The 17,288-nt window shown below is 39.1% G+C and overlaps 3 protein-coding genes and 1 long non-coding RNA gene across 5 annotated transcripts in view; 1 reads left to right on the top strand and 3 right to left on the bottom strand.

Annotated features, from left to right (window-relative positions):
• LOC108436145 (syndecan binding protein (syntenin)) lies at positions 1-12,457 on the bottom strand. 2 transcript variants are annotated; one of them, XM_017712438.2, is made up of 9 exons: positions 12,284-12,457; positions 10,914-11,001; positions 10,642-10,753; positions 9,233-9,339; positions 8,983-9,144; positions 7,341-7,516; positions 5,266-5,437; positions 1,443-1,534; positions 1-1,311 (listed from the first exon to the last, which is right to left on the bottom strand). In XM_017712438.2, the coding sequence occupies exons 2-9, from the start codon at positions 10,962-10,964 to the stop codon at positions 1,257-1,259; spliced, it is 927 nt and encodes a 308-aa protein (XP_017567927.1). In that variant the 5' UTR covers positions 10,965-11,001; positions 12,284-12,457; the 3' UTR covers positions 1-1,256. The 2 variants fall into 2 exon arrangements, with proteins under 2 accessions (XP_017567927.1, XP_017567928.1); XM_017712439.2 differs by lacking the exon at positions 12,284-12,457 and adding an exon at positions 11,819-12,207.
• On the bottom strand, positions 1,727-4,145 carry LOC108436146 (piggyBac transposable element-derived protein 3-like). Its single transcript, XM_017712440.2, has 2 exons — positions 3,925-4,145; positions 1,727-3,308 (listed from the first exon to the last, which is right to left on the bottom strand). Exon 2 carries the CDS (start codon positions 2,857-2,859, stop codon positions 2,206-2,208), a length of 654 nt encoding a protein of 217 aa, XP_017567929.1. The 5' UTR covers positions 2,860-3,308; positions 3,925-4,145; the 3' UTR covers positions 1,727-2,205.
• The window catches only part of LOC119265261, an 18,538-nt gene continuing 12,895 nt past the window's right edge, over positions 11,646-17,288 (top strand). The window contains exon 1 of the long non-coding RNA XR_005131538.1: positions 11,646-11,789. This is a non-coding gene — a long non-coding RNA (uncharacterized LOC119265261). The remainder of the gene's footprint in view (positions 11,790-17,288) is intronic.
• LOC108436144 (cytochrome P450 7A1) overlaps positions 15,325-17,288 on the bottom strand; it is an 18,175-nt gene continuing 16,211 nt past the window's right edge. Inside the window, exon 6 of the mRNA XM_017712437.2 lies at positions 15,325-16,596. Coding sequence (XP_017567926.1) covers positions 16,264-16,596 — 333 coding nt within the window. The 3' untranslated portion in view covers positions 15,325-16,263. The remainder of the gene's footprint in view (positions 16,597-17,288) is intronic.

The following is a 17,288-nucleotide window of genomic DNA, read 5'->3' on the forward strand; positions in this document are numbered from 1 at the left end:
TATCACTTGTTTGGATTTTTATTGAGCTTGAAATATCAAAACACACTGATATGTCTTTGGACATTATGTAGTGTTTGGATAATGGACACAGTACTGATTGAATAGAACATATTTACTATACTTCTCTTCACATTACTATTAACATTTGTAAAGCTGTTTAAAATGATACAGGGTCAAGATTTTCTTGAAACTGTGAATGTGATAGAGTAATGCATGTACTTGCCTGGTTTAATGAAAAATGCAGATGCCAACAAATTATTGGAGGGAGATGCACTAACAGAAGTCATTCCCCTACCTCATGTGTAATCTTCAATACCTCATGTGAGGTCACCTTCAACCACATTGTATGAATTCTTCCATCAAACTGCCCTAATAGGCAGAACAGTTACCATATAAAGAACAGGTTAGGCCTATGCACATACAACTCAGGCCTGACAGTATCATTATAACAAAGCAGGTTTCACATTTTACAAACTGTCCTGCAACATCAGCTTTTGTTTTTTAATATATTTGCTTATAAAAGTTGCGGCAGCTCTGCATAGTTTTACAATGGCTTTCAAATTGTGCATTACTTACATTTCTGTGTTTAACATTTTAAAAATGTTTCCTGTATTTTCTGTATATGTAATATTTTGATGATTTAAGATAATTCAAGATGCTGTACAGGTAGGAACACCATGAAGTTACAACATGGATAAGCAAAGGTTAAACAGTGGGGATTTCTATCAGTGTAATTCCCCAAAAAAAGTTAAATTCAAGGGACTTTGCCTCTGTAAAACGAGTTTATTTGCCTATAGCAGGGAAAATGATTATGAGAATTGGGCTAACATGTTTCAGCTTAGCCTTTCTATGTACAAATATAGATTTTTTTCACTTTTTTTAAATGGACAGACACTGAAAAATACTGTTACTACCACATAAAGGAAGAAATGAAAAGAATACTTCAGTGTTTTTCAGCTTAATCTCTGTCTGCTGCATCTAAAGCATGCATTTCCTTGCCAGAAACACATTTCAAGCGCATGCCAGAAATGTAGCTCATACAGATTAAGCTGAAAAACACTGAATTCCTTTAATTATGGAAGAGGAGAAAAATAAAAAGAACAAAGGTCCCTCTCTCTCTCTTCGTTTCTCTCTTTTCTCTCTAATTTTAAAATGTACAAATCCTCACACACTGTGTATGTATGCATAACATCACTCCCCCAAAACTGTAGAGCCGCACACAAAGACAAGCCTGTTCCACGCTGGCTCTGTCCGTATCACACCTCAGGAATGGAGTGGTCCATTAGAGACTTCACAATGCTGCTGCACATCCTGCAGAGTACGGAAGTACAGCAATAAAAGGCCATTAAAAACAGAAAGAAAGGGGCTCTTTTAGGTATGTGTAGCAAATCAAGCCCCTCATTAGCATTAGGTTTTGTTTTCCCACAGTCGCTCGGCTTTACCTTTTCATCATGTGTTCAAAGATGACCACTGGCATCACAGTTACGGTTACAACTCTGCCACTACAATTAAGAATGTCCAACACTTGAGAGTCCTGAGAGAGAGAGAGAGAGAGAGACTGTTTACAGTTTATATATATATATATATATATATATATATATATATATATATATATATATATATATATATATATCCTCCTGAGACCCAGGGAAAAAAAGTTTTAATTTATTATTCTTTTTCATATAAATTAAGTGTCGTGGTGATAAAAAATACATTGCAAAGAAAAAAATGTTAAAACTTATTTTTATTAAAATTTTACATGTCCACTGTAGTGGACAATGGGATTTCATGGTTCTCAAGTGTTAAACTTTTAAGAGCCGAGTATGTATATGGAAATATCCACTGAAATCATCTAGGAAAATAGAATACCATGTACAAAAACAATAGCAAATGTAATTAACCCAGAATAATGGAACATCTACAACACTTCACCTAAAATTCTTTATAATTTCATTAGATATTTGACTCTAGATGGTATTTCATGAAACAATCTGACTGTTTGGAGACACAGAGGAACATGCTGCATTTTATGCATCTCACAAAGGTTTTGCGTTTGCATCGAGGCATTCTGCATCTGGAAGCATTTGGAATGTTGAGCATTTGGGGCAAATGAATTGCACCATATTTCCTTATTCTTGTATCTGGATGGGGCTTCCTTTTCTTGATTTCCAGAAAGAATTCTTGATCACTTGAGTCAGTGTCATCTCATTGACCTACTTGGGCCTGGGATATCAGTTCTTCAGCCAAGAGAAGTTTGAACTCCAGGTACTGGGAGGTTTTCTTTGCAGGTCGTTGCAAGGTCTGACTGTCTTGTCTGTATTGAATCCAGGAGTTGGTGATGGCCAAATCAGTGAAGTGAAGCATGGTACGAACAGTCCACTTCTTGGTGCGACTGGACATTCTGTAGTAGCTGAGCATGTGATCACACATGTCAACACCCCCCATGTTTCTGTTATATTCTGCTACCACAATCATTTCTGATGACCCTCTTCCTTTTTTGCTCAGGACCTTGTCAGCAGTGATGTGACACTCTTTTGGAATTCGATTCTTAGGAATTGTTCCTGTAGCAGGCAGGCCTCTTTCCAGAAGAGCCTCCAAAAGCCTGATGGTGGTAAAATACCGATCAAAGTACACCAGTGTTCCTCTGGGAACTGTCTCAATCAAACGCAGGACTGCATTTGCACCTATTCCCATTTGCTGGTGTTCAATGAAGGTGCTCTTTCCCTGGTAAGTCTCAAAGTCCAACACAAGGCCACCTGGAGTTGCAAGAACAAATACCTTTAATCCTGTTGGATTTGGTTTGCCAGGAACATACTGACGAACTTCAACAGGTGCCTGTGAAGGGAACCATTTGTTCATCAATGCATACCTTTGCTGGCCTAGGTAGGCTGAGGCAACCTTGGAGCACTCTATTCAAGAATGGTTTTACTTTCCAAAGCAGATCCTTTTTCTTCTCATCATCTGTCACATCCAGATCATTGACAACTTTGAGCGAAGATCTGATCTTGTAAAAACGATCTCGTGTCATGGAGTCAGTTATTATTGGGACTCTTGTTTTGGCAGCCCAGTACATTTTCATTCTTGGATATCCGAGGCATGCCATGTACACTGAGATTCCTAAAAAGGTCTTGATCTCTTCTGGTGTTGTGTTCAAACTACAGCCTGAATCCTGTACCATGCGCTGGTTGGTGAAGAAAGACAGATCCCGAATTAACTGATCATCAATGTACTGCAGTGGGCTCCAGTCTCTTCGGTATAGGGAATCATCAGCTGATGTAATTCCACATTCCTCCAACATGGGCATGAACCTTAGAAGAAAGACAAAACATGCTTGATAATTTAGCATAATTAACATGCCATAAGAATGTTAAAGGGATAGTTCACTTGAACACTTTTGTGTTTTCAACACATTCATTCATCCTTCTAATAAATGTCATAAAATTTTTCATTAGATTCCAATATAAAATATTGGGATATATATCATGACATAACCCTAACCCTGCAGATTATCCTCTCATTTTTGCATTGATTAAAAACCTCAGATCCCTACGTGCTGGTTTTTGCCCATAGAGGACGACGGGACGCTTCATCCAGCTCTGCATCTTGGTCCACCTGATCTGGGTCCTCCTCATCTGTGTCATCTGAGCTTTCACTCTCTCCTGTCTCATGCTCTCTCAATGGACTCTCATCCTCAGAAAGATCTATGTCTGAATCTCCCTCAATGATTCTGTTAAGAATCCTCTCTGTCTCTGTCATTGAGCTGTCTACTAAAAATTGTGAAACAAATATAAGCACGAGGTCCTGGCGTCCACTACAGAGTACATTTATAAATTAGCTGTTTTTCCTATGAAAATACTTAAGCTCAACTTAATCAACTTACTTAATAGAGTAAAAAAACTCATTAATTATGAAAATCATGCTTACCTTTCTTTTTTCCATAAAATATGCTTGTTGTGATGGCAGCCATTTTGAAAAGACAGCAACAAGAACCTGGCAAAGTCACACCCCTGAAATGTGATGTCATTTTAAAGCCACAGTGGTCCTCTTTAAGGAACAACAGGACTAAGTAGAGTGAAAAGTATAGTATGGAAGATTTGAGAAAAAACATAATGTCCACTACAGTGGACAAAATTGAATTGCTGGGTCTCAGGAGGATATATATATATATATATATATATATATATATATATATATATATATATAAATAAAAAACGATGGTTATTTTATAAACAATGGCCAAACGATCTTGTAAAACGAATGGAGAAATATAACCAGCGCAGATGCTTCCTGACAGATGTACAGCATGATACAGGAGATACAATTAAGCAACAGACATCCTACCATGCTATGGGTCATGTATAAAAATGCCAATCTGGACCAGCTGACCTCGATTTTTGATCAAGATGCCAAGACAGATGTGGCTTGAGAACTAGTTACTGTTTTAATAAGAACAGTGACAAGAACAGCACTATAGGCTTGGGTCTGCAGAGATGTGGAAAACTGTGATATGATCAAATGAGTCATCCTCCACCATATTCTCCATAAGTGGGAGATTGCTAGCATGGCATACACCAAGACAGCAGTACTGGCATGCATGCTTGACCCCTACAGTGAGGGGGTACCGTTGCTCTGTTATACTTATGCATTTTGCTGGCGCAATTCATGTCCACTTGAGGGACGCAGCACTGCAAATCAACACAAAGTTATTCTGACTGATGACCTTTATCCTATGATAAAACACTTCTATCCTGATGGGAGTGATCTCTTGCAGGAAAGAGGAATGCCCCCATCTATAGGGAATGAAAAACCAGTGAAAGGCTTATGAATATCAAAATCAATGTTACGGCCTTCGCAATCACCAGATCACCAGACACAACTGAACACCTACGGGAGATTAGCATTATGTGGAAGTGTGTGTGTGACTCCTCCAAAGTCTGTCATTAGGCTCCATAAAGACACCGAAAATAATTTTAGAGCGACCTCAATGCTATAATGGCTCTGTTTAAGAGGATAACATTGGTATCACACTCTGAGAGTTTTAACCCAAAAAGCAATTACATTCATCAGGGGAATTTAGAAATAGGAACAGGGCTGAATCCAGGACCAGGGGAGTAGTTGATTTGAACAGAGTTGAATAAAACCAGTTAACTGTTATCACTTTCATAGTGCATAAAGACAAAAGCAAAGAACAAGCAAAGCTTTCATAAGTCATTATGCAGAGAAGTTCCTGCTACAGAGACAGAACAGACTGTGAGACCTATTTACCTTCAATCCAATGACATTCTGTCCATTTATCTCACAGATCTGCTGGTCGGTGAGCAGTCCGTTACGAGCTGCTGAGCTGTCCTTTACTATCGAGGTGATTCTGCCTTTCTTAAAGATGAATCCTAGCTGCCCGCTCATGTCCTTGTGGAGAGTGACTGTGCGCTCCAAAGGCCTGCAGAGAGTGAGGGTCAGCTCAATAGCATGACAATTAGTCTTAGCTTGGAACATAAATGGCTTTTTATATGGAGATTTAGAATATAATAAGTAATGGTAATCGGTCAAAGGTCTGTGCTAAGGTAAGGAGTTAATATATAGCAGAAACATAACAATAGGATACTTAAAGGGCCCACATACAAATATTTTCTTGCTTTTTTGTTACTGTTCATTTAAGATTGATACATGTAAATGAGCTTTTCTTCAGTTTGGCTGCCCTGTATTAAAAAAGCAGTCCAGGCTGAAACACTCCTTATAACCTTTGGAGGAATGTGTGGGGCTAAACAGCTATAGGCTGAATATAAATAGATTATGCGAATGCGCTGGTTTTGTGACATCACAGAGGCAATGACTACAAAATTTGTTGCTTATATGGACTGTATGAACTGGAGAGTGAACAGTACAATTTGAAACATAAACAATGTTTACATACTACATCAAACTATTTTGATTAAAAAAAGCAAGGAACAGTAAGTTTTCCATGACATGGGCCCTTTAAAGACATTCTCATGATACATAATATGTATCACCATAGTTTGTTTTTCTGAGGTTTGCAAACAGTTTAAACTGGAAATTGGAACAAATAGAGTGCAGCAGCACCAAAGTGCACCAAAAACAGGAGTGACACATTTACACTAAGAAACACTAAGAAAAACTATGATAACGACATAATCAACTCTTATCCAATCAATTATTTGTTGTACAGTTTGTGCAGCTATGCAGTTTGCCTCAGGCTCTCTATAATTACTAAAAATCTGTTTTATTCTTTATTCAGTGTTCTGTACTGACAATATTCATCATCAGAATTGCCAATGTAATTTGAAAAGAATTTTCCAGGACACATTTCATACAATTTCTCTGATTTGTATTCATGATAGCTTTCACATCAGGTAATCGTAAACTAACGCACAACTGCTGGCATCCTTAACATTTCAGTCAACAATACAACCCCCAACAGACTGAGTGATAAACTGAGACACACTCACATAACCATGCCTTAATCATCATTTGAGCACAAGCCCTACTAAAATATGTGAAGTGAAGGTTACAGGCAGCAAAAAGTTTGTTAATATAGCCTTGCTCTACCCGGTTTTCTGACACAACGCCCATGTATATGTCGACATACTGTACAACAATGCAGCACTCCAAACTACAATAGGCATGAACAAGACACTAAAACTGGGCATCAGCAGCTATAAATATGCTGAAATATGTAAAAAAGTAATATTGTTGCTATTAGGATAAAACCTTGTATCTCCATTTTTGCGTTCTTCTTTTTTGTCTGTTCTTAACATTGTGTAAAAATTGATGAATGTTCCAGTAGCGATGATATGCTAAAATATACAGTCTCAGGGTTTAAATTTACACTTTTCCAGGACTTCACTAATATCTCCAGGACATTTTCATCATACTTAGTATTTTCCCGATGTTTTACAAAGCTAGTCTATAAATTTCCAGGTGTTCCAAGTTTTCCAGAATGTGTGAGAACACTGAGGATATACCTATATAAGTGTCCTGTGATGTAATTTAGCATGATAATGATAACATATCATCATACTGTCCACCCCATTCTAATAAAAAGGCATGGTTTGATAAAAATAGGTCACTAGCTGCTTTATTATTATTATCCATTTCTATTTACTGTTAAACATCAACTCAGACTTAAAACACCCTATGCTTGCTTGCCGTTAAGCTTTTCAGCTATACACTTGTAAACACGCCCCACTGTTCCTGATAACTTTATCAATAATTCAGCCAGGGCGGGCTCATTCTTTATGAATAAAACATTCGAGTGCTGTGCATTGATGACTAACAGAAACACTGGTCAAAGCTGCCCAAAGGCATGTGATGGGTGTTCTTACCTGTCACGTACAGCAATTGTGATTCTCTCAGGATTGGCGTTCTTCAGTGCTTTGTGTGCACGGTCACTGGTCCAGCCAGCACACGACTCTCCATTAATCTGCAGAATCTGATCACCAAAGCGAAGACCACCCAACGAAGCTGCAGTGTTAGCCTGCACCAGCTGCACAAAAACCCCCTGAAAAAAACACCCACACAGAATATGATGGCTGTGCATATGCCAGTGAACATCACTCAGTTTTTGTGTTTACAGATTCAAACTGCAATCTCATTATCAGTAGGTTTGGGTGATATTCATTTTTCAAAATTGTTGACATGTCTTTTTAAAACAGATAGTATTTATGTTCATATTTGGGGAAAAAAAGAGTCATTAAATAAATTCTGGTGTCTGTAACACTGCTTGTCAAGCCACTTCTTGGGGCCCACCAGATGGGTCCACATTTTTTGCTCTAAACTAGTAAGCTGGGATCTGGGATGCAGCAAAAATGTGGAACCGCCAAGTGGCTCACAAAAACAGAGAAACACTGGTCCAGAGGTGTTATTTGCAGTGGCATTTTTGGCTCCACTGAAGCTTGTAGCTGATTGTTTATAGGCTATCAGTTGTGGACAAAGTTGTGCACCATTTGTCATTTCTTTTTAGGAATCAAGAGAAAGCAGACATATTCAACTGTCAATCATTACAGGCTCTTACAGCCATGCTTCAGTGCAGCCATGATTGCAGGAAGTGAATAGGCTTTTAATTGTTATTATAGGTTATTTACCATAAACACCAACCATTCTTTTTTTAAAAAGCTATAAGATGGTTTTTGTTCATGTTAAAAGACTATTTAACCTTCCATAAACTATTTTTAGTCACAATAACCCCCAACTGGATTCTGTATTCGGACTTGGGTCCCTCTCTAAAATTGGACATTCCACTGCTAACATTGTGAAAATCGGCTTTTTTTGACTGAACACTCTCCATTGTGTAAGAAGGTGTCATTTCCTTTGCATTGAATCACATGACTGCATTTATGTCTTGCTTCTGCTTTAGACTAGATGCATTTCTCAAAAACTCCAACAATGGTCTATTGTATCTATGTATGTAGTCTGACTGGTGGGTGGCTTCTTTCAGACCAGTTAAACATAAATGTGTGTTCCAGTGACTGAGTTGCCAATTACCATCTCAATTCAGAAACAATATCACTGTTCAGCACTGTTGATATTGCAGTGACAATACTGTCAAATCACCAAAGCCTAAATATAAGAAACTTTGGAATTTGCCATTCCGATGAATGTGTTGGATTTTCAGTTCCATAAGCATGTTTCATTAACACAAATATGACGAGAGATCAATGCAAACATATTATGTCATTGTCATTATACAAGCACAAGGGCAGTGACAGGCAGACCTGCAGTGTTACAAAAAGAGGGAGGAAAGCAAGGAGGGATCAATCGAGTTGCCACTAGGCCATCGGAAAGGTGATGAAGTGGTTTCCCTGTACCCCTTGAAGTCCAGGCTTATTATTCGGTTATTAAACTGAAGATATTAATCTTAATCCTTTGGAAAGTGTCTAATTATGAGAGTGGGAAACTGAAGTGTGAGTCCATATAAAGGCCCACGCTTGAATTTAAGGGTATTTAAGGGTGTTAAATGTATCCTACGTTGTCTATAGCTTTGAGGCGAAGGCCGATCTTGCCATCCATGTCTTTGCACAGCACCACCTCCCTGATGCCCTGCCGGATCTCAGCCCTCTTCACGCCCAGATCGCCACCGGTTATGGGAGCAGCTGCCCAGTTCATGCCAGATGAGTGGACACTGAGGGCCTATGAAGCACAACAGAGGATACACTGTTCTACAGACATGGACATTTATATCCCCTGAATCAGCTAGTGACGTACACAACAGACTTACTCCACTGCTTTGCTCAGGAACTGTGGTAGACAGAGTTTGTAGAGCATCTGTACTGAGATTCAGGCCCATAAATTCACTCAGCTCAGGATATAATCCACCAGATGTACCTGTGGGCAGCAATATACACACACACATCTGTGTCACAGAATATAGCCTCTTACATTACCACTACTCTTGATTAAACCTGAATTATACAGGGAGATGCAAAAAACATCCTTAAGTTTTTAATATAGGATAATGTAACAGCTTTAGACTATTTTTATTTATCCATTTATCATGTTCACACAATGCTGTGCTACAGAAAAATAAAAATGGGAAAAAATGGAGGTACATGGTTTTGATGTGACACCAACAGAATGCATGTAACTGAGTCAAACTGAGTCAGCTGTGTTGCAATTCAGATTTAGCTGAAGCGTTTGCCTGTTCAATGCATATTTCCCTTTGGATGGCATCATCTTTTTGCATATTGAACATTTCACCCTTCTTTGACTTAGTGCTACACTATGTAAGATTTGGGATTTAGAGACTCTCTGGTGGAAAGGTGTACTTGCATGTAACGTGCAGAAGACATCATTTTGATTTTGCCATATTTTAGCCTGTTTTTTCTCCTGACTCAGTAATGTGACGTCTTTCACTTTTAACCAAAATCTTTAAGCGAATCTTAAGTGGTGCAGCTTTAAACTCTGTGCGATGTCTTTCCCCCGGCTTGCCTTTCCTTGTGTATGAGTTTCTCTTCTACTCTTTAGTTAACTGTGTAGCCTCATTATTGCTGGCAGTAAGAGCAAGTTCATGTATGCCTGTTCTGTGGACTGAATACTACTTTACACTTACTAATAAATTACTCTCTGCATAGTACAGACAGACATAATGTATATTTTCAATGGGTGTACTTTTCAGAACACTATTTTGTCACTCAAAAAACCCATTTCAGTTCCATGGAATTGTTCTACTGTTCTAACTGAAGAGCTATTTTTGAGTATAACAATGTCTGATAATAATTTTACTTGTTCATACAAAATGATTTGTATAATGTAAAATTTTTTATTTAATATTACAATCTAGACATCAAAGGGTATATTAAGAACAACATATTAAATGATACATTCTGTACTGTAATGATCTATGTGCAATGCTTTTTTTCAATTATCTTATTTTTAAAAGACACTCTGGATTATTTTATACAGCTTTCACAATCATTTTAGAATCTGCTCTGCCTATCATTCTGCATACATTTAAAATGTATTATCTTGTTTTTTGTACAACTTCTTAGATCCCTGTTCATTATTTGAAAACTGTAAATTTGTAAATGACTAACATGTGTGAAAGACAATTTTAACTGAAAACTGTTGAAAACATTGATTGCACACTTTTGAACAGTTGTGTTTACTGCAGAGTGCTCAGTAACTGACCTGTACCAATCTCCTCCACTTTTGACTCATGGTGGGCTGGGGTAGACAGGCAGTGGGCAGGGTCTGATAGTGCCAGTGCTTTGGATGGGCTGGCAGTAGGAGTGTTCTGTGCCTGCAGAAGAAAGAATTATTACATTTTCTACTATCAAAGAAGAATAAAGGATCGTTTTGACAGGTACTAACTTTCAAGAGCATAGTTTTTAAAGATGGTAGAAATCATTGGACTGGACAACTGAATAATTCAACAGGTAAGATGGAAAAGAAAGACAAACCTGAATGAATTTATCCACTTTCATGTCTTCTAACGACGGATACAGTGACATGGTTGCTATCCTGTCTCAGGTGCACTGGATCAGTTACCTGAAACGAGCACACACGCGCACACACACACACACACACACGCGCGCACACACACACACACACACAAACACACACACACACACACACACACACACACACATACACACTGTGTAGCTCTGCAGCAGTGACCCAGAACACAACTATAACTCGAGTAATGATAAGATCAGTCACTCTTACAATGTAGTTGTAATAAAATGGACACACAGTGTATCCAAAATATACACTTACTGACCACATGATCAGGTTCACTTATTACACTGAACAAGATTGTTCTTCAAGGGTTATAGAACCAGTTTATGCTTAAATGGGTCTTTGCATGGTGAAATTGTTCTTCACACTCCTAGACAATGTGTTGTACGTGGTTCTATAAAGAACCAAATGGCTTTTTCTATTGTTATTCTTGACACTGTAACGATAACAGAACCCTTTTTGGTGCCTATACAGAGCCATTTTCAACACATTTTCACCACGCAAATGACCCCTTAAGCATGAAATGGTTCTATATAGAACTCAAGGTTCTACACAAAACCATTGCCTTTATTAAGAACTCCTTAAATCACCATCTTTTCTTAGGAGTCTATGTTGTATTTACACCCACTGACCATTTTTTCAGGTCCACTTACTACCACGTCAGTGTCACTGCAGTGCTGAGACTGATCCACCACCCAAATAATATGGCTTGTGGGGCTCCTGACCATTGAACGACAGGGTAAAAGAGGGCTAACAAAGTATGTAGAGAAACAGATGGACTACAGGCTGTTACAGTAGAGCTACGGTTCTCCTACACGGTAAGTGAAGCTGATGAAATACACAGTACCTAATAAAGTGGTCAGTGAGTGTCCACTCCGCAGTGAAGGTGAACCCTGTTTGTTTGGATGCTGAGAGCTGAGCATGCGGCATACGTCATCACTTCGACGAAATAAAACATCTTGATTATAACGGACAGCTTTAAAACGCTCGCAGAGCCTCGTAAACGCGTCTATTCCACGAGGTGGGCAAATTTTAGGGTCTGGTAAACATACGGACACCTTGAAGCCGCAGACAGCGCGCGACAACCGCAGCCGCAGCCGCAGCCCACGTCTCAGCACAGTCCAGCAACACGAGCGCTTTGCAGACACGCGGTCAGAACCAGAGCCAGCCCAGCCAAATGAAACGGCCTCTCAGGGCGTCGAGGCGGGTCAGCCGGCTGGCTCTGAGTGATGTGCCGAGACCGACCTGCAGTGTCCAGAGACGACGCTGCAGTCACTGCGGTCAGCATCCGCCCAGCGACGTGAGGACTCACCCTGGTGTTTCTACACGGCGTGAAGAAGATGCTGACTGAGCTCCTCCGCTGCGTTTCGGCACGACCCTCACCCGCGTGTCTCGATCTTCTCCGTGAGGCAGATGACGAGCAGAGCGCGCGCTCACCGTCTGTGTGAAGTCACGAACCAGCGCGTCCTCGTTTGCCTACAAGCAACACACACGAACTCGTATTGCCGTCTTTTTGGGGACGTTTCACTGCGTCCCCATTTCTAGAGCAAAATACACTTTGCCCCCGCAAACCTACTCCTCACCTTAACCTCTGTGTTGGGTCCCCTTTTTTTAATCTATAGAAAAGTTTTATCTGACATTGTGTTCCTGTAATTTCAGAATTTTCAACAAACATTGGGGACATGTGAGCTAACACTAGATCACGGGGACCTGAAGTCCTCAAATAGAGGGTAAAACGGAGGTGTAGGGCACACACAAACACGCGCACGCGTTTAAAACGGCTTTCTTTTTCTACGTTATGTTTAATGGTGGTAACTTTAGAACAGATTGTTTGTCATTATTATAAATTTAGCCAGAGACAGTCCGACTAAATCATCTTTGCGTTGCACTAGCTGAAAGTTCATAGTGAGATCAGGTTTATACCTTCTTCACAAGGCCTTAACGCAGGCTGCAGGTGCATTACTGCCATCTGATGGAAATATACATTGTTTACAGCTTTGTATTAGAATATTATCTTGGACACAAACCGGACGCTTTCATTAAGTACAAATCCTTTTTTCTACAGTCACTGTCCATTTTATCAGCTCCACTGACAACTTTCAAAGTCTATGATTACAGACTGTAGTCCATCTGTTTCTCTGCACACTTTGGCAGCCCCCTTTTACCCTGTTCTTCTATAGGCAGGACCCCCACAGAGCAGGTATTATTTGGGTGGTGGATCATTTTCAGTTCATTGACACTGACGTGGTCATGGTGAGTTAGTGTGTCTTTGTTGCACTGGTACAAGTGGATCTGCTGGAGTTTTTAAACATCTCAGTGTAACTCCTGGACTGAGAATAGTCCACCAACCAAAACTAACCAGCCTACAGCGTCCTATGACCACTAATGAAGGACTATAGGATGACCAACACCAACTACGCAGCAACAGATGAGCTACAGTCTCTGACTGGGTAGGTAGTTTAATAGAGTGGACAGTAAGTGGACGCAGTGTTTAAATACTCCAGCATCACTGCTGTGTCTGATCCACTCGAACCAGCACAACACACGACCACGCCACCATTTAGTCAGTGTCACTGCAGTGCTGAGAATGATCCACCACCCAAATGATACCTTCTCTGTGGTGGTCCTGTGGGGGGTCATGACCATTGTAGGACAGAGTGAAAAGGGGGCTAACAAAGTACGCAGAGAAACAGCTGGACTACAGTTGGTAATTGTAGAACTACAATGTGCATCGACAGGGTAAATGGAGCTGATAAAACGGGTAAAGACGGTAGATACAAAGTAAGTGTACTTACTTAATTGAAGAGTAGGTGTAATCCCATGGTCAAATATAGCAGTGTGGTTATTTAAAAACGGATAGCTTGTATTAAAAAAAAAAAAAACCACTAGTCTGACCACAAGTACGTTACCGAGATACTATTTATTTCTTTATTTCATGACAATGAAGACAATTACAACGTTCTGCTGAATTATAAAGTTAGCAATTGACATAATGGAAATAACAGAAAAACTGTCCGAAAGCAAAGAAAAACAAAAAGAGTACCGCTGAGTATTAAGAGGGTTTAAGTATGAGCTGTACACCTGTTAGTAGATACACATTTCTTGAGAAAAGTCTTTTACTTAAATACACATTATATCAATACATGCAGGAATATGCGGTACTTAAAACATACATCACCCTTTCAGACCATCAGCAAATTTCCAGGCTTACAAACATGCACACACATTGCTATTACTATGAAATTATTGCATTTTGAATTCACAACAACTTGTTCACAAGCATATCTTTATAAAAAAGGTCAAATAATCACACAAAAAAAAACATTCACAAAATACATAATCAAACTCAATATTCAGCCTATTAGCTTTACATTTTATTGGGTGGAAGACAGGAATCAACAACTTTTACATGTAGACCTATCATTTCATGCACTGTAAGGATGTAGTTTCTTGTCTAACTGTGTGCTGTTGCCTCATTAGTTTCTGCACTATTTGGTGCATTGTTACGAAGCGAGAACACATTGTAGAGTTCTGGGACAAATTGTATTACGCAGATGAGAACAAGATGTAAGAGGAAGTGTGGAGAGAAAAGCAATTGCTCATGGTCCGTAGCATACCTCTTCATCTGTGACAAATCAGGGCATATGACTGCCAATGACACGGCCTCACTGGTCTTTGCTGTAGAAATGACTGCCAACTGTGGTAACAGGCATTTTGATGGATTTTATGTGTGCAGAAGTGCCTAAAACTGCTCAGCCCCTACTAAATGCCTCAAAATGCAGTTGAAGGCCCTTCAGGGCAATGACCCAAAACATACTGCTAAAGCAACTGCAGGGACAAAAAGCGCAAATGTTATTGATAGGCCAAGTCAGTCACCTGACCTGAACCTCATTTATCTTGCATTTCATTTACTGAAGACATGTCTGACAGCAGAAAGCCCCTCAAGGTAAGCAGGAAAATGGCTGCAGTCCAGGCCTGGCAGACCATCATAAGTGAAGACACACAGTGTATGGCTCTCAGACTGACAGCATTATTCAGTTGCCAAGTAGTAAACATGACCACTTAAATGAATTTGTCCCATTACTTATGAAGTGGTTTGGCTATATATATATATATATATATATATATATATATATATATATATATATATATATATATATATATATATATATATATATATATATATATACACATATATATATACACACATATACATATATATATATATATATATATATATATATATATATATATATATATATATATATATATATATATATATATATATATATATATATATATATATATACACACACACACACACACACACATAATATATATATACATATATATACACACACACACACACACACACACACACACACACACACACACACATTATATATATATATATATATCTCTCTAAAATGGCTAGGATTCTGATCTGGATCGCTCAAGAGTTATAGCTGACATTCTGCACTTTAGCTTCATAGAGACTGTTTTAAATTGTATGTACAGAGCCAAATACAGTTTAGTCACTGTCCAATTCTATATACAGAAACAAAATATTCAGATAGCACCTGCCCTGATTTTAGGCCAGATCACTCACAAAGAACAGTAGTACCAAAAATGTGTGTATTCCAACTTACACTTTGAACAAAAGTATGCGGACACCCCTCCTAATTACTGAATTCAGGTGTTTCAGCCAGGTGTATAGATTCATGCACACAACCATACTGTCTCCACAAACCACCTCTGCACTCTGAAGTGATGAATCACGTTTCACTATCTGGCAGTCCTATGCACAAAACTAGGTGACAAGACAAGGTTAGTTGAGTTTGGTGTGGAGGAGCTCTAGCAGTCTGCACAGGGCACTGACCCCAACTCCACTGAACACCTCTGCGACTAACTGGAACATCGATGGCAAGTTAGGCCTTTTTGTCCCACGAAAGATCTGAAAGTCAAGGGTCCATAAACTTCTAGCCACAGTGAGTTTAACTGACTGTACTAGGTACAGCTTTAAAGAAGGTTTACTTCATAAAGTGGCCAGCGAAAGTATATTCAGAGACCTGCTCTTTCAGTCATCTGTCTTAGCTCATAGCTGGGGTTCCATCTACATATCTTATAAAAGTCCAAAACATAATAATATTAGACAATAAACAGACATAATGGGCCTATCGCCAATTACTGGACATTTCTGGAGAAGAGCTTGCGCAAATATACATTACAGGATATTTGCCTAAATTTTCACAGCTGAATGGAAACCGGATAAAATCTCATTATCGCTTTGTCTCAGTTTGCTCGTTCCTCTGTGTAACTCTCTCTGTATCTGTCTGCTCTAGCTCTATATCTAACCAGCGCATCCTTCTTGGGTGGTAGAACACCAAGGCCTGCGCGGGTAGTGTCTGGTAACAATTTGGAGTCGGGGTCACTCAAGTGTAAGTCATAGTACCAGAGTACTACTGTGAGGAATTGTTTTATCTCATTCATGGCAAAGAAACGACCTGGACACTTGCTGGCACCAGAACCAAATGGTATAAGGTAGTTCTTCAGTTGCCGCCCATTTTTGAAGAACTGGCTCCTCCTTTCGCCTGACTTGTCCAAAAAGCGGTTGTACCTGAACTCCTACAGTTGGGAGAGAATAAAAAAATGAATCATCACTGCCATCTTCACTCATCACAGTGTCTTTTATAAAATGTCGATGACGTAACACAACAGTATGACAGCAGATCAGATAATACTATCAAAAGTCATCTTAAAATTGTAGGATTTCATCCCACCAAAATGGATACACTAAATAAACAGCTGAAGTTTAATGACAAACATTTTTAAATGTGGTGATCGAATCTCACTCAAACAGCTACTCAGTTACTTTATGTAAAGAAATGATAACTGAATAATCTAATTACAGTTTATTACAGAATATTTGCTTTTAAAAATGATATATGCCATACTTATCAGCATTATGATGCCAACATGTCTATAGGAGTATACCTTATTAAAATGAAAAGAGATCACAACTTGTAGTTAGTATTGTCTAAGAATGCCAGCCAATGCCAAGCACTCATTGGATTCCTGCCCACAGTGTCAACAGCCTGCTATGCTTGCTTTGTCTATGGGCTCCTCTACTGGGTGGCAACGGATATATCCGGTCAAAACACACTTAGGTGGAACAGAGGTTTCTTGGGATATCATGATTTCTAAAAGATGTACCACATTGCTAGTAAAAAGTTATTTTAATCCAGTCTTTAATACAGTCTTCATTTGTGTGTGTGTCACTTAATTACTTCTTGCAATGTTTTAGTAAATCCTTGCCT

Source organism: Pygocentrus nattereri, chromosome 2, assembly GCF_015220715.1.
Source record: "Pygocentrus nattereri isolate fPygNat1 chromosome 2, fPygNat1.pri, whole genome shotgun sequence".
Classification (NCBI taxonomy): Eukaryota; Metazoa; Chordata; class Actinopteri; order Characiformes; family Serrasalmidae; genus Pygocentrus; species Pygocentrus nattereri.